Here is an 18,639-nt window from a genome sequence, read left to right on the forward strand (position 1 = left end):
AAACATCTTGGCTGAGTGCATTTAGAATATTTCTGACGATCAAATATACTAAAACTAGTCATTTAGAAAATGCTAAAGTTATTAACATGTTATTTGAGAATTAACTTGGAGACAATTTTTTGTATAGTTTGACATTTCATTTTCTCTCCTAAGGGTGGCCCATATCATGATGTCTTACATAGTATCCTAGGGGCATATACATGTTACAGACCTGATGTTGGTTATGTAAGTATTTGTTTCAGTCTGGTTTTTGAGTATAAACACTTAACTTGTCTTATCCAAGTATATATTAGATTAGCTCCCAAATGTGTGTATTTCTGTGTCTTTTTTTCTTTGGGCCCGTCAACTTACCCAGAGAGGAACCTTTCTGTTTCCTACCAGTGGTTTATGACTGGTTGCTAGCTTTCTGGGAGAGCAGCTGGAGATTTCACCATTCAGTTTGTAAAGTTTTATTTGTAACTGTTGTTAGTATGGTGCCTTCTCTCCTTCTCCCCAACCTTCCTTTTCCTGACTGTGCGTCCAGGTTGAGGGAAGGATGGGGAGGGGATTTGCCTCTTTTGCACATTGTCAGCCAATCCTACTTGTAGCCCTACCTCTCAGTTTGAAAGATACCTGGTAACTTCATTTCCTGAGCCTTCTAGATTTTGCAGCTGATTGGCTTGCTGTTTATTGGCTTTTTCCTCTGTGGATATTTTAGTTTTGACATTCTCTGTTCAGTTAAATTAAAATTCCTAAATGCCATGTTTATTTTTAGAGTTTTACTTGTAAGCAAGAGAAGAGGGTTTACTTTCTAGGAAGCAGAACAAATATAGAAAGAAAAGTAACTAAAAGTAACTTTCCTATTGAAAGAACAAAAACTGGTTGAACAAATGTACATAAATTTAATAAACTATGATAATAAAAAAAGAAAAAATGTTCCTGTTTTCTCCAAAGTGATTAGGAAAAAATTGATGAGAGTAGAGGGAAAGATGGGGTCTGTGGGTGAATGAAAAAACAAAGATTAGGGCAGGATAAAACCTGCCCCATTCCCAAATCTGGCACATTCCTCCTTAGCTGCCACATGTTTTCCAAAGCACTTACCACCTTTTAACATAACATATGACTTACTTGTTTGTTTATGGTCTGTCTCCTCCTTCTATACTGTAAGAATCTTTTATTCACCGAGGTACAGTATCTCAGGTACCCAGAACAATGCCTGTCATTTAGCAGTAAGCACATAATAAATAGTTGTTGAGTGAGTGAATGAACAAATGTAAAAATGAACATGCAACAAAATAGAGTAAGTTGTACAGTGTAGCCACCTTATTGTGAGGTCTCTAAAATTCTATTTTAAGACAAAGGTCAGAAGACGATGGTTTTATGACTTCTGGTTAAACATTGCAAATTGAATGGTCATAGAAGAAGCCAGGGAAGTAGGAGAGCAAAGAAATTTTGGGTTACAGAAGCGAAGGGAATTCTGCTTAGTATATAGGAAAGTGTCTGTTGAGTTTTACAATAAATGTCATCAGTTACTCTAGTAAAAGAAGTTTCAAAATAGTAGAGTTATGGAGTGGGGATCCAGATTGAAGTGTGCTCAAGAGTTTAAAAGTTACTAAGAAAGTTGAGAGAGACGGAGGTATTATTGCAAATATTCTTATTGGCCTCTCTGTGTAAGTCTATATACATATCTGTACCAGAAGTACGTGCTTCATAAAGTTTTATTTAATGAAAGAATGAGTGTTTTTTAATAAAATATTTTTTTTATTTATTCTTAGACAGAGGGGAAGGGAAGGAGAAAGAGTGGGAGAGAAACATCAGTGTGTGGTTGCCTCTCAGTTGTCCCCTACTGGGGACCTGGCCTGCAACCCAGGCATGTGCCCTGACTGGGAATCGAACCAGTGACCCTTTGCTTCACAGGCTCGTGCTCAAACCACTGAGCTACACCAGCCAGGAATAATGAGTGTTTTTACAGTAGCCATTCCATACCATCTGTCTGCTCAGAAATGTACAGTAGCTCATTATAACCCACAAGCAAGCATCTGGTTAACCTAACTTTTTACTCAAGGCCTTTTCCAATTTGTAAATATATCCTACTTTTTCTACTTCTATTATTCCATTATAAATCTTGTGCTCCAACTGGGTGGGTTCTATATGTCTTTACTCATATGTCTTTCTCATCTTGAAATGTTGTTTTCTTATTTTCTCCTCCTGCTTTTTCCAGGAATCCAGCCTCACTATCTCAACCTCCACAACCTCTTCTTTCTTGGAATTTCAGCAGCACTTCTCATAGATCTCTTTCATTCTTAGTTGCTCACTTCCTACTTCAGACAGATGTTTTGTAACAAGACAGCTGCTTGAGCCCTGGCTGGTGTAGCTCAGTGGATTGAGCGCGGGCCTACAAACCAGACGAGCGCGGTTCGATTCCCAGTCGGGGCACATGCCTGGGTTGCGGGCCAGTTCCCAGCGGGGGACACACGAGAGGCAACCATACATTGATATTTCTCTCCCTCTCTCCTTCCCTTCCCCTCTAAAGATAAATAAATTTAAAAATCTTAAAAAATAATAAGACAGTCACTTGATTTATATTAAATTTTGTGATTCTATACTCTGAAACGACTTCAAAGAGTAGACAAACTATGTAGTACACTGAGATAGGCTTTTTTAGTAAAAATAAAATTTGATACTTTTCCCTGAAATTTTCTATAACACTTTTTGAAGTGCACCATGATTAAGAAATTTAAAATTAGGGAGATTTTGTAATTATTGAGTTGTCTGTATTTACCTTTTATAGGGGAAAAAAGAAATCTTGGTTAGTTTTACCTTGTATCACTGTAATTTTTCAGGAATGCAATAAAATAAACTGTATAGAATTATTATTATAAGCCTATTTTCATTAAGTTCTTTTCCCTTTGGAGGTCCAAGGGATGTCCTTCATAGCAGCAGTTCTCATTCTCAATTTGGAAGAGGCAGATGCCTTCATTGCATTTGCAAATCTCCTGAACAAGCCATGCCAGTTGGCCTTCTTCCGTGTGGATCACAGCATGGTATGGACCTTTGGAATGAATGGTTTTTTTGCTGGCTGTCATTGTCAGTAGTTTGAATGCCCTTTTAGAATGAAAAACAATAGAAGACTAAAGTAATCTGATCTAAAATAAACTTTTCATTGAGTATAGTTTTATGAATGCTTGATGAAAAGACTCAGGGGTGCTAAGAAAGATTTTCTGTTAATTTATGATTGAGGATTTAATTTCTCTATTTCTGGAGCATATTCTAATAATTTTATTGATGTTTCTGTCTTTAGATGTTGAAATATTTTGCAACATTTGAAGTATTTTTTGAAGAAAATCTCTCCAAACTATTTCTTCATTTCAAGTCTTACAGTCTTACACCTGACATATATTTGATAGACTGGTAAGTCATATTATACCTAAATAATTAAAAGGAAACAAAGTATAACTTTCTGTGTGTTTTAGGGACTAGAGTAATGCCATGCACAGGATCATACATATAGAGAAAACTCTTCGTTTACCGATACACAAACTCTCACTTTTTTGTGGGGAGGCATTTGATTAAGAGCGTGGGCTCTGGGGTTGAAATCAGAATTTTTCCGTTTGTGTTTTAATTTCTTATCTGTGAAATGAGAATAATATTTTATTTTGAGTTGTACTGAGGGTGTTTTACATGGATTATCTCACTCAAAGCTTAGTACATACTAAGCTTTCAGAAAGTTAATTGCTGTGCTTTAATTTAACACACAAGGGTTTTATGATAGTGTGCATTTTTTTTTAACTTAAGACTTTATTTTTCAAGGCTTTGTCTAGCTTTCTGACAGAAGAATGATGCCTTATTTAGGTGCTAATGTCTTTTTTCTTTTTTATTCTAGATTTTATTTATTTATCTTTAGAGGGGAAGGGAAGGAGAGAAAGAGAGAAGTATCAATGTATGGTTGCCTCTTGTGAGTCCCCTGCTGGGAACTGGCCTGCAACCCAGGCATGTGCCCTGACTGGGAATTGAACCACGATCGTGTGGTTCACAGGCTTGCGCTCAATCCACTGAGCTACACCAACCAGGGCATGCTAATGTCTTTTTTCAACTTTACAATCCCAGCTCCTTTGTTTTAACTTTCAGGATTTGCCTAGACTCTGGTGAGCCAAAGAGATGGAAGAGTTGATCTTAAGATGGGTTAAGAGTACATTTCAAATGATTAGAATTTAAAGTTGAAATCCTAATCATTTGAAATCAGTGGGTTTCAATCATAGTAAGTTTTAACGTAGAAAAATAATTAATCTCATTCATCAAATATGGTATCTTCCCAAGTGTTTGGGCTTCTTTTACTTAGACTTCTAAAAAACCAAGTTATTTTTCAATATATTCTCTTTTATTCTCACTAAGACCATTTGAGTTCCTCTGGGAAGAGCCCAAGGTAATGGGTAATTATATCATAGAACCCAGAGGGCCTAGATCAAATACTACATCTGTAAAAAAGGGGAAAAATAACTTGGCTGTCAGTCTTACAGAATGTGAACATGAAGCAGTCAGGATCACAGCTGATACAGGGAGCAGGATGGAAATAATGAGGGAGTACTATGTGTTAGAAACTGCCTAGGCACTGCTAGCATCCTTTCTCTTTTGAATAGTGAGTTAGTATTCTCTGTACCACCAAGAGTATTCTTTTGGTTATGCAATCAAATATGTGTTTCTCTGTTTTAAGAAATAGACATGTATTTTTGTTTCACTGCCTCTATTGAACTTACTATATACAAATGCTGGAAATAAGTAGCAGTGCAAAAGAATTTTGTTTGGTTTGGTTGGAGAGTTTTTAGTTCCCTTCCTCAATTTTCCTTAGCCCTCACCCCAGGAAAACAAAGTCTGTGTAAAAACTGTACTTTCTTTGCCAATGCAACTTTAAGGAGAAGTTCTCTAGCACCTCTTCTTCTCCAACCATAATGCCACCCTGAAACACCACTGGGTAATGAATTATACGATCAGACATTGTCAGCAAGGATGGGGGAAAACCATTTTGGTGATTCTATTGGAGCATGTACATGCTCCAAAAGAAGTAGAGGTCAAGTTTGGTTAAGGGCAAAAAGAAAAACAGTGGAGGAAAAACCAGGAGAAAAGAGAGAAGTAAGATTTTACAATTTTGTATGTAGGTTATTATAAGCTAATACTTAGGTTTCTTATATAAAATATTAATAACTAACTTCTATTGAGCATTTTTATGTGCCAATCACTGTTCTAAAAACACTTTACGTTTATTAACTCCTTTAATTCTCAAACCAATTCTGGCAGGTAGGTAGCATTATCTTTTGTTTACTAATGGGGAAACTGAGAGACAACAAGAATAAATCATCTTGCTCCAGGTAACACAAGTAATAAGTTTCATATCTAAGATTCAAATTCTGGCATTCTGGTTTCAGAGCCAAACCCTTGACAACTAGGCTGTTCTGCCCTCTAATTTATATTGGGCCATGTCTCTACATAAGGTAAACTCACATAGTTTCATTATTTATTACTTAATTTTGTATTATCAAAGTTTTTTGAGGGAAGGAGCCATATTATATTTGCCTCTTTATCCCTCTTTATCCTCTTTATATTTACAGTTAAGCACTGTACTTTTTCTTTCTTTTTTTTTAAATTTTATTTATTTATCTTTAGAGGGGAAGGGAAGGAGAAAGGGAGAGAAATATCAATGTACGGTTGCCTCTTGTTCATCCACTGCCAGGAGCTGGCCTGCAACCCAGGCCTGTGCCCTGACTGGGGATCGAACTGCAGTTGTGTGGTTCGCAGGCCCACGCTCAATCCACTGAGCTGCAGGAGCCAGGGAAGCATTGTACTTTTTATAGAGAGATGCTTAATACGTGAATGAATAAATAAATGAAAATGTTCAGTGATTTTTTTTTCTAATTTTAGGATCTTCACTCTATATAGCAAATCACTACCACTTGATCTGGCATGTCGAGTCTGGGATGTATTTTGCAGAGATGGGGAGGAGTTTTTATTTAGGACTGGATTAGGAATCCTCCGATTATATGAAGATATCCTCCTACAGATGGATTTTATTCATATAGCACAGTTTCTAACTAAATTACCAGAAGATATCACATCAGAAAAGCTGTTCAGCTGTATTGCTGCCATTCAGATGCAAAATAGCACCAAAAAATGGACTCAGGTAGAGTGACATTTTCGTACTGCTAATAGATGTGTTAAAACAATCAGTTGACTTAATATAACAAAGTTATGTATTTCTCAAATGTTAGTGCTTAAAATAAAAATAGTCTTTATTTAAAATAATTCTTGACTTTGAAAAATCAAGTTTAAAACAGCACCTCTTTGACTCCACCAAACCTGTGGATTTATTTTTCAGTAATATCTTATGAGTTCAGTGAAGTACAACCTATAGTGATCATGTCTTTGCCAGGTAAAATATATTATTACTTTGGTATTTCAAATAGACAGCAATTGTATAAACACCTGCTGTATACTAAAGGTTTGCAATAGAAAGAAAATAATGTATGATCCTGGCTTTTTAGATGCTTAGTCTTGTTAGGGAGGCAAACACTGGCAGTATAAGTTAAATGACTTAAGCTAAGCTCCATGAATGATAGACAGTAGGCATTATAAAAAACTTACAGTTTTTATTGCTTGTGAAAATGAAATGTAGGACTGTTGGTCCAGAACATGTTCTGTTACCAAATAGTAATTTAAGAGTAAAGGATGAGGCAAAATTAGATGTAGAGCTGTGAGTACACAAAACCCAGAGTTTATTTTCTTATTATTATTTATTAATTATTGTAATATTTTCCATATAGACAACTATAAACCTACTTTTGCCCCACCTTGTTTTTAGCAAGTGATATAAACTGGAATCTAATTATATACCATAAAACTGTGTTGAAACAAAAGGATTTGAGATGGCTGTCTCAAATTTGTCCCCCTCAAACTCTGAGGACAGAGTTAACGTATACTAAAGCTTTTTCTTTTCCTTTTTTTTAAGTTTTATTAATTTTTAGAGAGAGGGGTGATTTATTTGTTTATGTTTAGAGGGGACAGGAGGGAGAAAGAGAGGGAGAGAAGCATCGATGTGTCTGAGATATATTGATTGGTTGCCTCTCACATGCCCCCAAATGGAGACTTGACCCACAACCCAGGTGTGTACCCTGACTGGGAATCAAACTGCCAACCCTTTGATTCACAGGCCTGCACTCAGTCCGCTGAGCCACACCAGCCAGAGCAAGCTTTTTCATAGTAATACAATGTAGTTATTGCAACCTTTTTAGTTTACATAATAGTTTTTTGAGGATTCATCTTTACTCTGTATAATTTCAGGTCTTTGCATCTGTAATGAAGGATATTAAAGAAGGAGACAAGAATAGTAGTCCTGCTCTGAAAAGCTAATCTTCAAAATTAACAGACTAATTGGAATATAAATGTGTTTTTTTGATGCAAGTTTTTTGTTTCCTATGTAAAAAGCATGGAGAAATCTAAAAGAATCAAGACATGGAAAACTGCTGATTTGGAAGTTCATGGCTGAAGTAAATGAAATAAGTAACCTATTGACAGTATTTTAATAAGATAGTATTTTGTAGGCAGAGTCATTTACAAAGAGGAAAAAGTTTAAGTGATTTCGAGTGAACAGTAATGCAATAAAATTTTTTAACAGCTTTGGAGATACTTCAAATTTTTATAGCACCTTTTCTTTTTTAATACTTACCATAAAGGCACTTTGGAGGTCAGAGCAAGATTGTTAAATATTACTCTTTAATATTTAGCTGTGAGTACACAAAACCCAGAGTTTATTAGCTGTGTACTCCAAAAAAGTATTTGGAAAAATACCTTAGTACAGATATTGTCTATCTCTAGTTCTGAACTTTTTCAGATATTATAGACCAAAAGTAAGCAACTTTGTTATAAATTATATAAGTTACTGAAGTTGTTTATCTTCATACACTGATTGGGGCAAATTTTGGTTATCTGGGAACTGGAAATACTTGGGAAATTGATTTGCATCTGTTTAGATGTTTTTCTACAATATCTGTCTATTTGTTTTTGAAGGGAAATTGTTTTTTTCTCTTAAGGAGTCTCTAGTACTCAAAGAATTTTAGACTTTCTGTTTCTAGTCTAAAAAATTGTTCATCTAGTAATTTAAAAAGCTAACTATTTGAAGGAAAGTTCTTTGCACTTTAGAGGACTGAAGGCTTGATTTGGGGAGTATGTCTATAAACGTAAGTGAGGTTTTTCATTGGTAAGATTAAAAAGTATGAATTCTGACAGCTCTTAAATAGCATGCTACTTGGCAAGACTTTGAATTTCTTTCACTGTTTGTAGAAATAAAGTTTGTTAATTTCAGCTTGAAACTTGAAATCTTAATATGTAGCCAAGTCCATGACTTGTAAAATACTGTGCATAATTTTCTAATCAATGGAAATAAGAGTAAGAGAAAAAGATACAATTAACTTTTTTCTAATGAGTCTAATCTTGATGGTATAGTGGGTAAAGAGATTATTAATTATTGGTAAATTGACATTAAATTTATTATAATATGTTTAATTTTTAAACCTAAAATAAATCACTTTAGTATTATGAGTGATGTCTATATAACATGCTGTTTGGTTAATAATTAGATTTATAGTGTGCTTCTGTGTTGCAGTTTGGTTTGAGACAACACTTAAGCACACTCTTTCTGTCAGTGGTGTATTGTCTTCAATCTAACAAGCCTGAGTACCTTGTTAGTATAGTGACTGCCTCTTGAGGAGTATGGGACCAGATGTGCCCATATATTTTTACCCCATGGGTCATTCTAGCCTAGGGACCACTGTTAGAACCCTCAGAAGTTAACTCCTGTCATAGGAGCTTGCTTAATGGAAACTAGTAGTGTGATGAAATATTGAGGGAGTACCCAGGGTCTTAACAGGTTTTGCAGTAACATTTTGACTTTGATAACTACTTCCTTTGTGTTTTTGACCCTGGTAGAGGGACTGTAAGCCCTGGCAGTAATCTCATTGAGGTGATACTGCCTGCCTGAATTTAATCTTTGTTTTGTGTATTTTCTTCCTGAATTGGACCCAAATTACTGTATTTCTTTTTCTCATTTTTATTAAATTGTACAGTTTCTTTACCTTTCAAGTATAAATGTGTATATAAAATGTAAATATAAGGAATTCACTAAAAACCACTATTAACAATTACTGTGTAAATAAAACATAAGCAGAGTAATTACTTGAAATGAGTCTTCATTACTTTGGGGCGGTCGGTTTGTTTTACCGCATTTGGAGAAAAAAAGGAACATACGTTTTTATTGCCGAATTCCTCTGACAAGGGCAGCTGAAATACTGTACTGTATCTTCCCTTGAACCTTCCGTACAGGCAATATGGGATGATTCACATAGTATACTAACTTTTTCTGTAGTCCTCAAGGTAATGTCAAATTTAATATGATGTTTCATGTGTCTACTTAACATACATATATTTGTTACTTTATTGTTCTTTTAGCCCTGGTCTGTGTTGTGTTACTTAAGTGCTACTAGAAAATTCCAATAACTAGCATAGCTTTTTAAAGGCACAGAACATAATCATAGTTTTTGCTGGTTTCTTTTGCATTGATGACCTTCATATAATGTTAATGATTGAGTAAATTTGACTTTACAAAAGTTAGTTAGCATTTGCAAAAGGGCATTGAAGTTTTCAAAGCCTCTGACTTCAAAGATGACAGTTTTCATCATAACTGAGGAACTGATGCTGTGTTTCTGTAGAAAAGTCAACTTTTTTAGAGTCTACACTGTTGGAGGGTATAATTCTAAGCATGCAATCATAGAATAATTTATCTTCATAATGCCATATGGCTTATTTTGATTATTCGTATTGTATTTTTGCTTGGAAAAAATAAACTTATTTTGTATTCCATGAGTACATTCAAAAAGCAGAAATTGGTATAAAAGAAGGGGAAAATGTGAGTTGTGAAGTGATTTTTGTATTGAATTCATATTATTTTGAGTGAAAGCAGTATCCAAAATATGAATTCCCAAATATAGTCAAACTTCATTAATTAGAACACCACTGCTTCATAACATGTAAAAACAAGCAAAAAAAAAAAACTAAATAGTTTTTTAAAAGATTTCAGTGAAACTAGCCACTTTCCAGAGAGAGGAAAGCCTTGGCCTTTAAAAATATTTCTTTGCTTACTAGTGGGTTGATTGTAATAGAAGTTAATTACTTTGTACTTTGATGAATGCACAAATATTTGTTAAGGTCTGATTGTGTGCCGAGCACTGAATCTTAATATTTTAATAGGCTAAATATAAGTTAACAGGCTTGAAAAGTTAGCAAAATTGCATCTTTCTGAACACTTCACCATTCGTGTTGATCTTCCTTTGATTCCAATTAATGAGGTTTTACTACATGTATTTCATCCTGTGGATTGGGTTTATTTTCTAATAAACACCGGGAAGGAAATCTGAATTTAAAAAATCGTGCTGCAGAAGTGTTCCATTTGCTGAACGTTTAAGTGAACAGTACTTTCATGATTTTATTTAAGGTAAAATGACTTTTGTACAATTGCAATGTATTTGGAAAGTCACTTTTGTAATAAAATTGTAAATAATAAATACAGACAGTATATAAATGGACAACAGTAGTATATATACATTTGTTCTCATTTTTCATCTTCAGGCATAATACTATGCACTTGGTATTATAAAAGCAGAAAGTAAAACTTTTAATACAGCTAAGTAGTATTGATAATCAGTATTGTAAGTAGATGATTTGTTTTGCTTATCATCTTGTAGGGTAAATGGAGGCAGTCTGGCTTCCTCACCCAGGTGTCTGGGTAACTAAGGTAAGCAGTGTTCCCATAGCCTTGGAGGGGCCTGATAACCAGTGTTCACACGGCCTTGAGACTGGGTCTGATAAACTGTTTCCGTAGCATGAAGTGAGCTCGCATGCGCAGAATTGCGTTATGTCATGTAATGTTCTGGCAGTTCTCCAGCTTTCTTCCCCTCTAGGACTTAAACAGGTAGGGATGTCCTGCTGGGGGTGATGATGATGAGAGACACACAAGGGGACAGGTGCCATGCTGGGTGCCATGCTGGGGAGCAGGGGCCACGACATGAGACATGCAGATAGACACGCAGCTTGCAGTGTGCGTGGCTGGCCCACCCATGAATAAAGGCATGCCAGACATCTCAATGGCTCCATGAATATTTTTCCATCTGCACAAATACCATAAACCTGCCTGGCCTTGAAGGGTGGCAACACAATTGGCATAGTTGGCAGGATTCATCACAGAATGCTATACAGCAGGCACCCTTGGAGGGGGGCTTGGAGTGGCTGATCACTGATCACCAGCAGGTAGTATTTGGTGGCAGGGTTCCTGGGAGCTTGGCCTCCCACCCCATCACTGGTCCTATGTCACTGGCACACCTGACACAGTGGAGAAAGCCCTGTGGGTGGTGGGGGAAACCCTAGAAAAGCCCAGTGCCTCTGCAGCTGTGGGGGCTATGGGCTGGGTGTTTCAGCTTTGCAAGCTGAGGTGGAGACTACACTTTAAGACAGTGAAATTTCAGGAGCCCCAAGTTGGAACAAAAGCTCTGAAGGCTGAAGAGGAGACTGCACTTCTCGACACTGCGAAGTTTCGCAAAGTTTCTTGAACTCCCGAACTCCAAGGCAGAGTAAAAAAAGCCTTGAAGGCTTAAGTTTGCGCCAGGGTAAAAAACCTCTAAGCAGCTGAGCTGCTGCGACCCCCTCCCCTCTCACAGTGAGTGATTTAGGAGAAAAGAGTGGAGGGAAAGGAACTGAGTCCTGAGGGCAGCAGCCCATGGCTCCTGGGGCAAGTTTGGGTCTGGGAATCCCCCGTGCCTCCTCTGCCTCACAGGAGAGTAGAACACAGAGAGTGACCAGCCAGAGGGCTGGCCCAGGCTGAGTGCTCTCGCAGCAGCAGCGCCAGCACCTGGAAAGCTCTGCTCCCAGCACACTGATCATAAGAGGTGGGGACCCACGCAGGCAAGCAGCATGAGCTGCTGTGCTTGTGGGTCAAGGCCAAGTGCTCTGGACTGAGCTTTGCAGTGTTACAGAAGGAGGGGTGGCTGTTGGAGCTGTTCAAGCTGATGGTATGACTTGGGAGGATGTGAGAAAGTAGGCTGGAGATAGGGAAGCAGGTGCTGACACCCAGAAAGCTCACTGATAGGGAGCAGGTGGTGGTGGTGGGGGCAGGCGAGCTCAGCGCCTGTCAGATGTCCTGGAAGATGACAGTGGCTCCAGGTGCCACAGAGACAGGAGTCACCGGAGTTGCAGAAACAACAGCCCAGTGACCCGAGGGATGCAGTGGCGTCGCCAACAACTGGTGCCCACCGGGCAGTGTGCACTGCTGCTGCACCAGCGCAGCTCCTGGTGGCCGCACACTGGCATCTGGTGCAGGCCTAAATTGTCTGTCCAAACCCCAGGGGTGTGATCCGGGGAGGCCCATCCTGTGTATCTAAGGGCCATTTGGCTGTTCCAACCTCCCAAGGAGAGGGAGGAAACATCCTGTTAGATCCTGTGAGCTAAATGTGCATGTGACACAGGAAGGCTTTGGCTGGGATTTGTGGCAGCGATCCGAATGGCTTCATCAACCCTTGGGTTTCTCGTTCCAACTATGGAAGGGAGGAGCAGAAGTATGGTACTCCTTGATTGAAAAGCAGTTGGCTGTAGGTATGCTTCCCTGTTGGCCACAGAGGCCATGATAGGAACTGCCCCTGTGGCAGTTAGGACCATGTATCCCATTGCAGGGTGGGGCCGGGACTGGATGGCCAACCCTTGTAGTGGGATGGTTCAGATGCCCGTGTTGGCTAAGTGGGGGGCTTATCTGCAGCAAAGGAGTACTCTGTCCACTAGCCCTTTGTGGGCTGAGCTACAGGAAGTGTTAGGTCCAGTTATTTATATAGATGAGAAATCTAGAAACTAGCCCCTTCCAGGAGGGGCAGGCACCCATACCTTCAGATGCATGGTACACTGGTGGGTCCAGCCAGGGCCAGCCTGCTGTGTGGACTGCTGTGGCCGCCCAACCAGAAACAGGGACAATCTGGTTTGACATAGTTATGGGGCAAAGCAGTCAACAGGCTGAACTCCACGTTGCTTGGATAGTGGCGGTCAAGGAAGCCTCATCCCTGACTATTTGCACTGAGAGTTGGGCCGTGTACCGGGGACTAACATCATGGGTCTCTACATGGCATGCAAATAAATGGATGGTTATGCATAGACCATTGTGGGGACAGGCTTTGTGGCAAAACTTTTGGGAGTTAGGCCACCAGAAACAAATCACCTTAAATCATGTTACTGGACATGTATCTCTTGCTTCCCCTGGGAATGATGAGCCTGATACTCTAGTCAAGGTGTGGTGGCCAGAAGTGGTACCTGCCAGTCCTTCAGGAAGGGAAGTAGCCCAGTAGCTACACTGCCGCCTCTTACATGCTGGGCAGAAGACGGTGTGGTCCACTCTCAAAACTTGGGGGTTACCTGTTACCTTTGCAGAGATACAAGAAGCTTTTGAGACCTGTGTTGTCTGCTCATGAGACCATCCCCAAAGGGCTGTGGAAACTTCTGGATGGGTATTGCAGGGATGGGTACCACTAACCTAGTGGCAGGTGGATGTAATTGGGCCCCTAACTAGTTCAAAGGGATATAAGTATGCTATTACAGGTGTGGACACGACCACAGGACTTTTAGCTGCTTATCCCCCACAGAACCCAGATCAGAAAGCAGTGATTGCTGCACTGGAGCAGTTATGTGCTGCTTATGGGTGACCCCTAATCATTGAAAGTGATCAGGGAACACATTTTACTGGGGCCTTGGTACAATAGTGGGCTCAGGACTTGCGGATTAACTAGAAATTTCATGTAGCCCAAGCTGCTGGGATGATTGAATGGAACAATGGTCTCTTAAAGCAGGGCCTGCAAGCTGCAGCTGCCACCTCTATGCCTAGAGGTTGGACAAAATGCTTGTAGACTGTCCTCCAGACTCGAAATGACAGGTGTCAGAAGTGGGGCCCAACTCTGGTAGAAGCGTTACTTGACAGGATATCTGCTCCAAGTCAGCTGCAGGTACAGACTAGGATGCTTTGCTGAAACCAGGCATGGGAAAATGGGAATATTCTCCTGCCTGCTCTGGAGGGCCTAAAGCGAGGGCAAACAGCCACTTGGACATGGCCTTGGGAAACCCCACATGCGCTGGGTGGCTCTTGTTGCCCCTTGGAGTCAAGGGGTGAAGAGAGAGATACAAATAGTGCCCTGGATGATTGGGACATGGCCCCCAGTCTTAAAGGTGACATATCTAGGTGGGGGGGGGCTCCACCCACAGGACCCGCCCACCCACCATGGATGAGAATGTCTACCAAGACATGATCTGCTTGGGGAGGAAAGATGGCGATCTCTCAAAGGAGAAAAGCTAAGCCTTTTCCTCAGTGGGCTTTTATTGGGTTCAATATGCACAGGAATACAGGTAAAACTCATCAATCATTGTCAGACAGTAAGGATCAAACAATAAATAACATACAAAGAATTACAAGGGCTTATTCTGAGTCAGGGTCTGTTAGCTAAAGGGCTGTAAAACTTTGGGAAACAAACTCATATCCTGCTCAGACCCTTACCAGAAAATGGAGAGCATTCTTAGCAAAGCAGGTTTCACAGGATTTTGTGCATTCTTTCTTAGTCCCGATGGCCCTGGGGAACCTCCTGTTCCTGACCAGGTTGCACCGCATTGTTTCAGAAGTCAGGCAGCCAAGAGATTAGGAGACTTCTTACAGGCAGAATGAAGACTCAGGCTATGTCAAAGCCAAGGGGCGAGGGTCCATCACCCCCTTTTTCTTTTTTTAAAAAAATATTTTATTTATTTACCTTTAGAGGGGAAGGGAAGGAGAGAGGAAGAGAAACATCAATGTATGGTTGCTTCTGGTGCATCCCCTGCTGGGAACTGGCCCCTGCCGGGAACTGGCCTGCAACCCAGGAATGTGCCCTGACTGGGAATCGAACCGCGATTGTCTGGTTCACAGGCCTGTGCTCAACCCACTGAGCTACACCAGCCAGGACACCCCCTTTTTCTATGGCCCCCCAAGTCCTTTCTAGGGCCCTCAATGACTATGCCTGTCTTAGGTCATCCCTCCCTTGAGAAATCTTAACCCATCATTGGCTAACTAACCATGCACTGGGGGCCAGGCAGAGTGAAGTAAAAGGAACAGAGGCAGCACCCCTGTCAGGGAGATAAGCTTTGTCAGCTTAGTGGCTTTTGGTCCCAAGGTCGCTCACTTAGCTTTAGCCATGGAGGAGTTACAGCTTCTGAAAACAGGCAGGGCAGTTTCCAACAGTCCAGGACCAGCAGACCGTGAAATGCTTCTTTGCGGCATCTCTGATTCCCCTATGGCCCTTTATGAATTGTCCCCTGTAGATGCAAGTAGATGCTGAACCCCCAGTTGTGGCACAAAAGGTCTGGTGTTCACGCCCAAGAAGACCCCCTCTGCCAGCCACTATCTTACCAGCTGGCCAGAAACTGGCTTGTATATTGCCAGAGGGACGTGACTTGCCTTTACTGGTGCCTACAATTACTCTGTCTTTTCGCCCTTAGAGTGCAAGGTAACACCTTAGTGGACTGGGGTCATACCTATGCCTCAGTGGCTAACCAGTCAGTGTGCTGGGTCTGCACTGAATTCCCCTGAGCATGTTGACTGGCCTCCCATGGTGTGTCTCTCCTGCTTCTGTCTCAAATTGAACTTGGCTTCAGAACCAGTGGAACAGCAAACATCCCTTGTGAAATGTTACCTGGACTGACATCTATGCTTGGGCGAAGCAGCAGTATGACTGGCCCAGGCCATTAAGTGACCACTTTGTATGAGACGGCTTGGGCTGGCTCATAGCTGAGGCTGTGGAAGCTGACGGGACCAGTGCCCTTTTGTATTGAGAACTCCAAAGGACAACAAGCCCAGGTGGGCTGGACTCCCGTAGATCTGTGTCAGACCCTTATTCTTGGATATTGCTGGGAGGTGAAGAATGCATCTGGGCTACAGTTCCCCCTGAGACCCTCTGGGTGGGTGGCCTACATGAGTGGCCTTACTTGTGTGGGAATTGGACTGGCCATTGTACCTAGAGGTGGCTTGATTACCTGTGTTTTGCCTGTGTGCAGTTGGAACTTGTACTGCTGCTGCTGTAGCACTTGTGCTTTGCTTGCTTGTTGCTGTAGCCTGTACTGTTGTTGTGGGTTATGGGTGCAGGCTCTGCCTTCCTCGCCAAGGGACCTTGCAGAAGACATCCTTGAGTAGATTGTAAGGTGAGGAACCCAGAAGGGGTGGATAGTAGAATACGTGGAGGCAATCTGGCCCAGGTGTCTGGGTAGCTAAGGGAAACAGTGTTCCCACAATCTCGGAGGGGCCTGATAACTAGTGTTTTCATAGCCTTGAGATGGGGTCTGATAAACTTTCCATAACATGAAGTGAGTTCGCATGCACAGAATTCTGTTATGTTACGTAATGTTTTGGCAGTTTTCCAACTTTGTTCCCCTCTAGTACTTACACAGGTAGGGGCTCCCTGATGCTGGGGGTATGATGATGAAAGACATGCAAGGGACAGGTGCCACAATGGGTTCCCCCCTGTGGAGCAGAGACCATGACATGAGACATGCATATAGACACACAGCTTGCAGTGTGCATGGCTGGCCCACCCGTGAATAAAGGCATGCCAGACATGTCAATGGCTCCGTGAGTATTTTTCCATCTGCAGGAATACATGAACCTGCCTGGCCTTGAAGGGTGGCAGCACACACCTAAATCCCATGGCTTTTAATTTTAGTATCTGTATTCTTAAGGAACTTTGAAAAGGAATTAATTTATTTAATTAAAACTTCTGTAGATTGTAAAAAGCTTTGAATGCTGTGTTTAGACTTTAACCTGAGAAGATAAACTGGAAAGTGAAGTGTTTGCTCTGTTATTAATACTAAGTAATTTTTAAATAAATTGTGCTGCAATAAGGTAATTTTTCATTACTTTGTGGTAATATTTCTTATGATTTGATTTTTGAAGCCACTTATGGAAGCACTTGAAAACTAAGCAATTCTCTTCAAACTTTTAAAAATATATTTTATTGATTATGCTATTACAGTTGTCCCATTTCCCTCCCCCCTTTATTCCCCTCTGTCCTGCACACCCCGTCTCACCCACATTCCTCCGCTTTAGTTCATGTCCATGGGTCATACATACAAGTTCTTTGGCTTCTGTATTTCCTATACTGTTCTTAACCTTCCCTTGTCTATTTTCTACCTACCATTTTTGCTACTTATTCTCTGTACCTTTTCCCTCTCACTCCCCTGCTGATAACCCTCCATGTGATCTCCATTTCCGTGATTCTGTAGGAATCACAGTTGTTTGCTTAGTTTGTTTTTGTTTTTGTTTTAGGTGTGGTTGTTAATAACTGTGAGTTTGTTGTCATTTTAGTGTATATATTTTTATCTTCCTTTTCTTAGGTAAGTCCCTTTAACAGTTCATAAAATAAGGGCTTGGTGATGATGAACTCCTTGAACTTGACCTTATCTGAGAAGCACTATATCTGCCCTTCTATTCTAAATGAAAGCTTTGCTGGATAGAGTAACCCTGGATGAGGTCCTTGCCTTTCATGACTTTGAATACTTCTTTCCAGTCCCTTCTTGCCTGAAAAAGGTTTCTTTTGAGAAATCAGCTGATCATCTTATGGGCACTCCTTTGTAGTTAACTGTCTCCTTTTCTCTTGCTGCTTTTTAAAAAAACTTTTTAAAAGAAGATTATATTTATTTATCTTTAGAGGGGAAGGGAAGGAGAGAGGAAGAGAAATATCAACGTATGGTTGCTTCTCATGTGTCCCCTGCTGGGAACTGGCCTGCAACCCAGGCATGTGCCCTGACTGGAAATTGAACTGCAGTTCTTTGGTTCACAGGCCCGTGCTCAGTCCACTGAGCTACACCAGCTAGAGCTATCTCTTGCTGCTTTTAAGGTTCTCTCCTTATCTTCCATCTTGGCCAATGTAATTATGATGTGCCTTGGTGTGTTCCTCCTTGGGTTCAACTTCTTTGGGACTCTCTGAGCTTACTGGACTTCCTTAAAGTCCATTTCCTTTGCCATATTGGGGAAGTTCTCCATTATTTGTTCAAATAAGTTTTCAATTCCTTGGTCTTCCTCTTCTCCTTCTGGCACTCCTATGATTTGGATGTTGGAACATTTAAAGATGTCCTAGAAATTCCTAAGCCTCTCCTCACTTTTTTGAATTCTTGTTCCTTCATTCTGTTCTTGTTGAATGTTTCTTTCTTCTGGTCCCCACCATTGATTTGAGTCCCTGTTTTCTTCCTGCCACTGTTGGTTCCCTGTACATTTTCCTTTATTTCACTTAGCATAGGCTTTTCACTTTTTCATCTAATTTATGACCAAATTCAACCAATTCTGTGAGCATCCTGATTACCAGTGTTTCGAATTGCTTATCTGATAGGTCGGCTATCTCTTTGTTGCTTAGTTGTATTTTTTTCTTGAGCTTTGATTTGTTATTTAATTTGGGTCAAAATTTTTATTTATTTATTTTTTTGGTCTCTGCTGGCCAGTTGTGTAGTAAGGGGTGGAGCCTTAGGTATTCACCAATTTTCACTATGTTGTGATGCTGTGTGTCGGGGAGGGATTCAAGAGGA

General features: G+C 40.4%; 1 protein-coding gene across 4 annotated transcripts in view; it reads left to right on the forward strand.

Moving 5' to 3' along the window:
* Positions 1 to 7,742, forward strand: part of TBC1D12 (TBC1 domain family member 12) — an 89,789-nt gene extending 82,047 nt beyond the window's left edge. For all 4 annotated transcript variants that reach the window (XM_037047400.1, XM_037047401.1, XM_037047402.1 and 1 more), the window contains 5 exons: positions 154 to 225; positions 2,895 to 3,023; positions 3,281 to 3,390; positions 5,893 to 6,151; positions 7,309 to 7,742. In XM_037047400.1, coding sequence (XP_036903295.1) covers positions 154 to 225; positions 2,895 to 3,023; positions 3,281 to 3,390; positions 5,893 to 6,151; positions 7,309 to 7,377 — 639 coding nt within the window. In that variant the 3' untranslated portion in view covers positions 7,378 to 7,742. The remainder of the gene's footprint in view (positions 1 to 153; positions 226 to 2,894; positions 3,024 to 3,280; positions 3,391 to 5,892; positions 6,152 to 7,308) is intronic.
* Positions 7,743 to 18,639: the final 10,897 nt, after the last annotated feature.

The sequence above is a fragment of the Sturnira hondurensis genome, unplaced genomic scaffold (genome assembly GCF_014824575.4).
Source record: "Sturnira hondurensis isolate 20B ecotype Veracruz unplaced genomic scaffold, ASM1482457v3 Scaffold0005563, whole genome shotgun sequence".
Lineage (NCBI taxonomy): Eukaryota > Metazoa > Chordata > Mammalia > Chiroptera > Phyllostomidae > Sturnira > Sturnira hondurensis.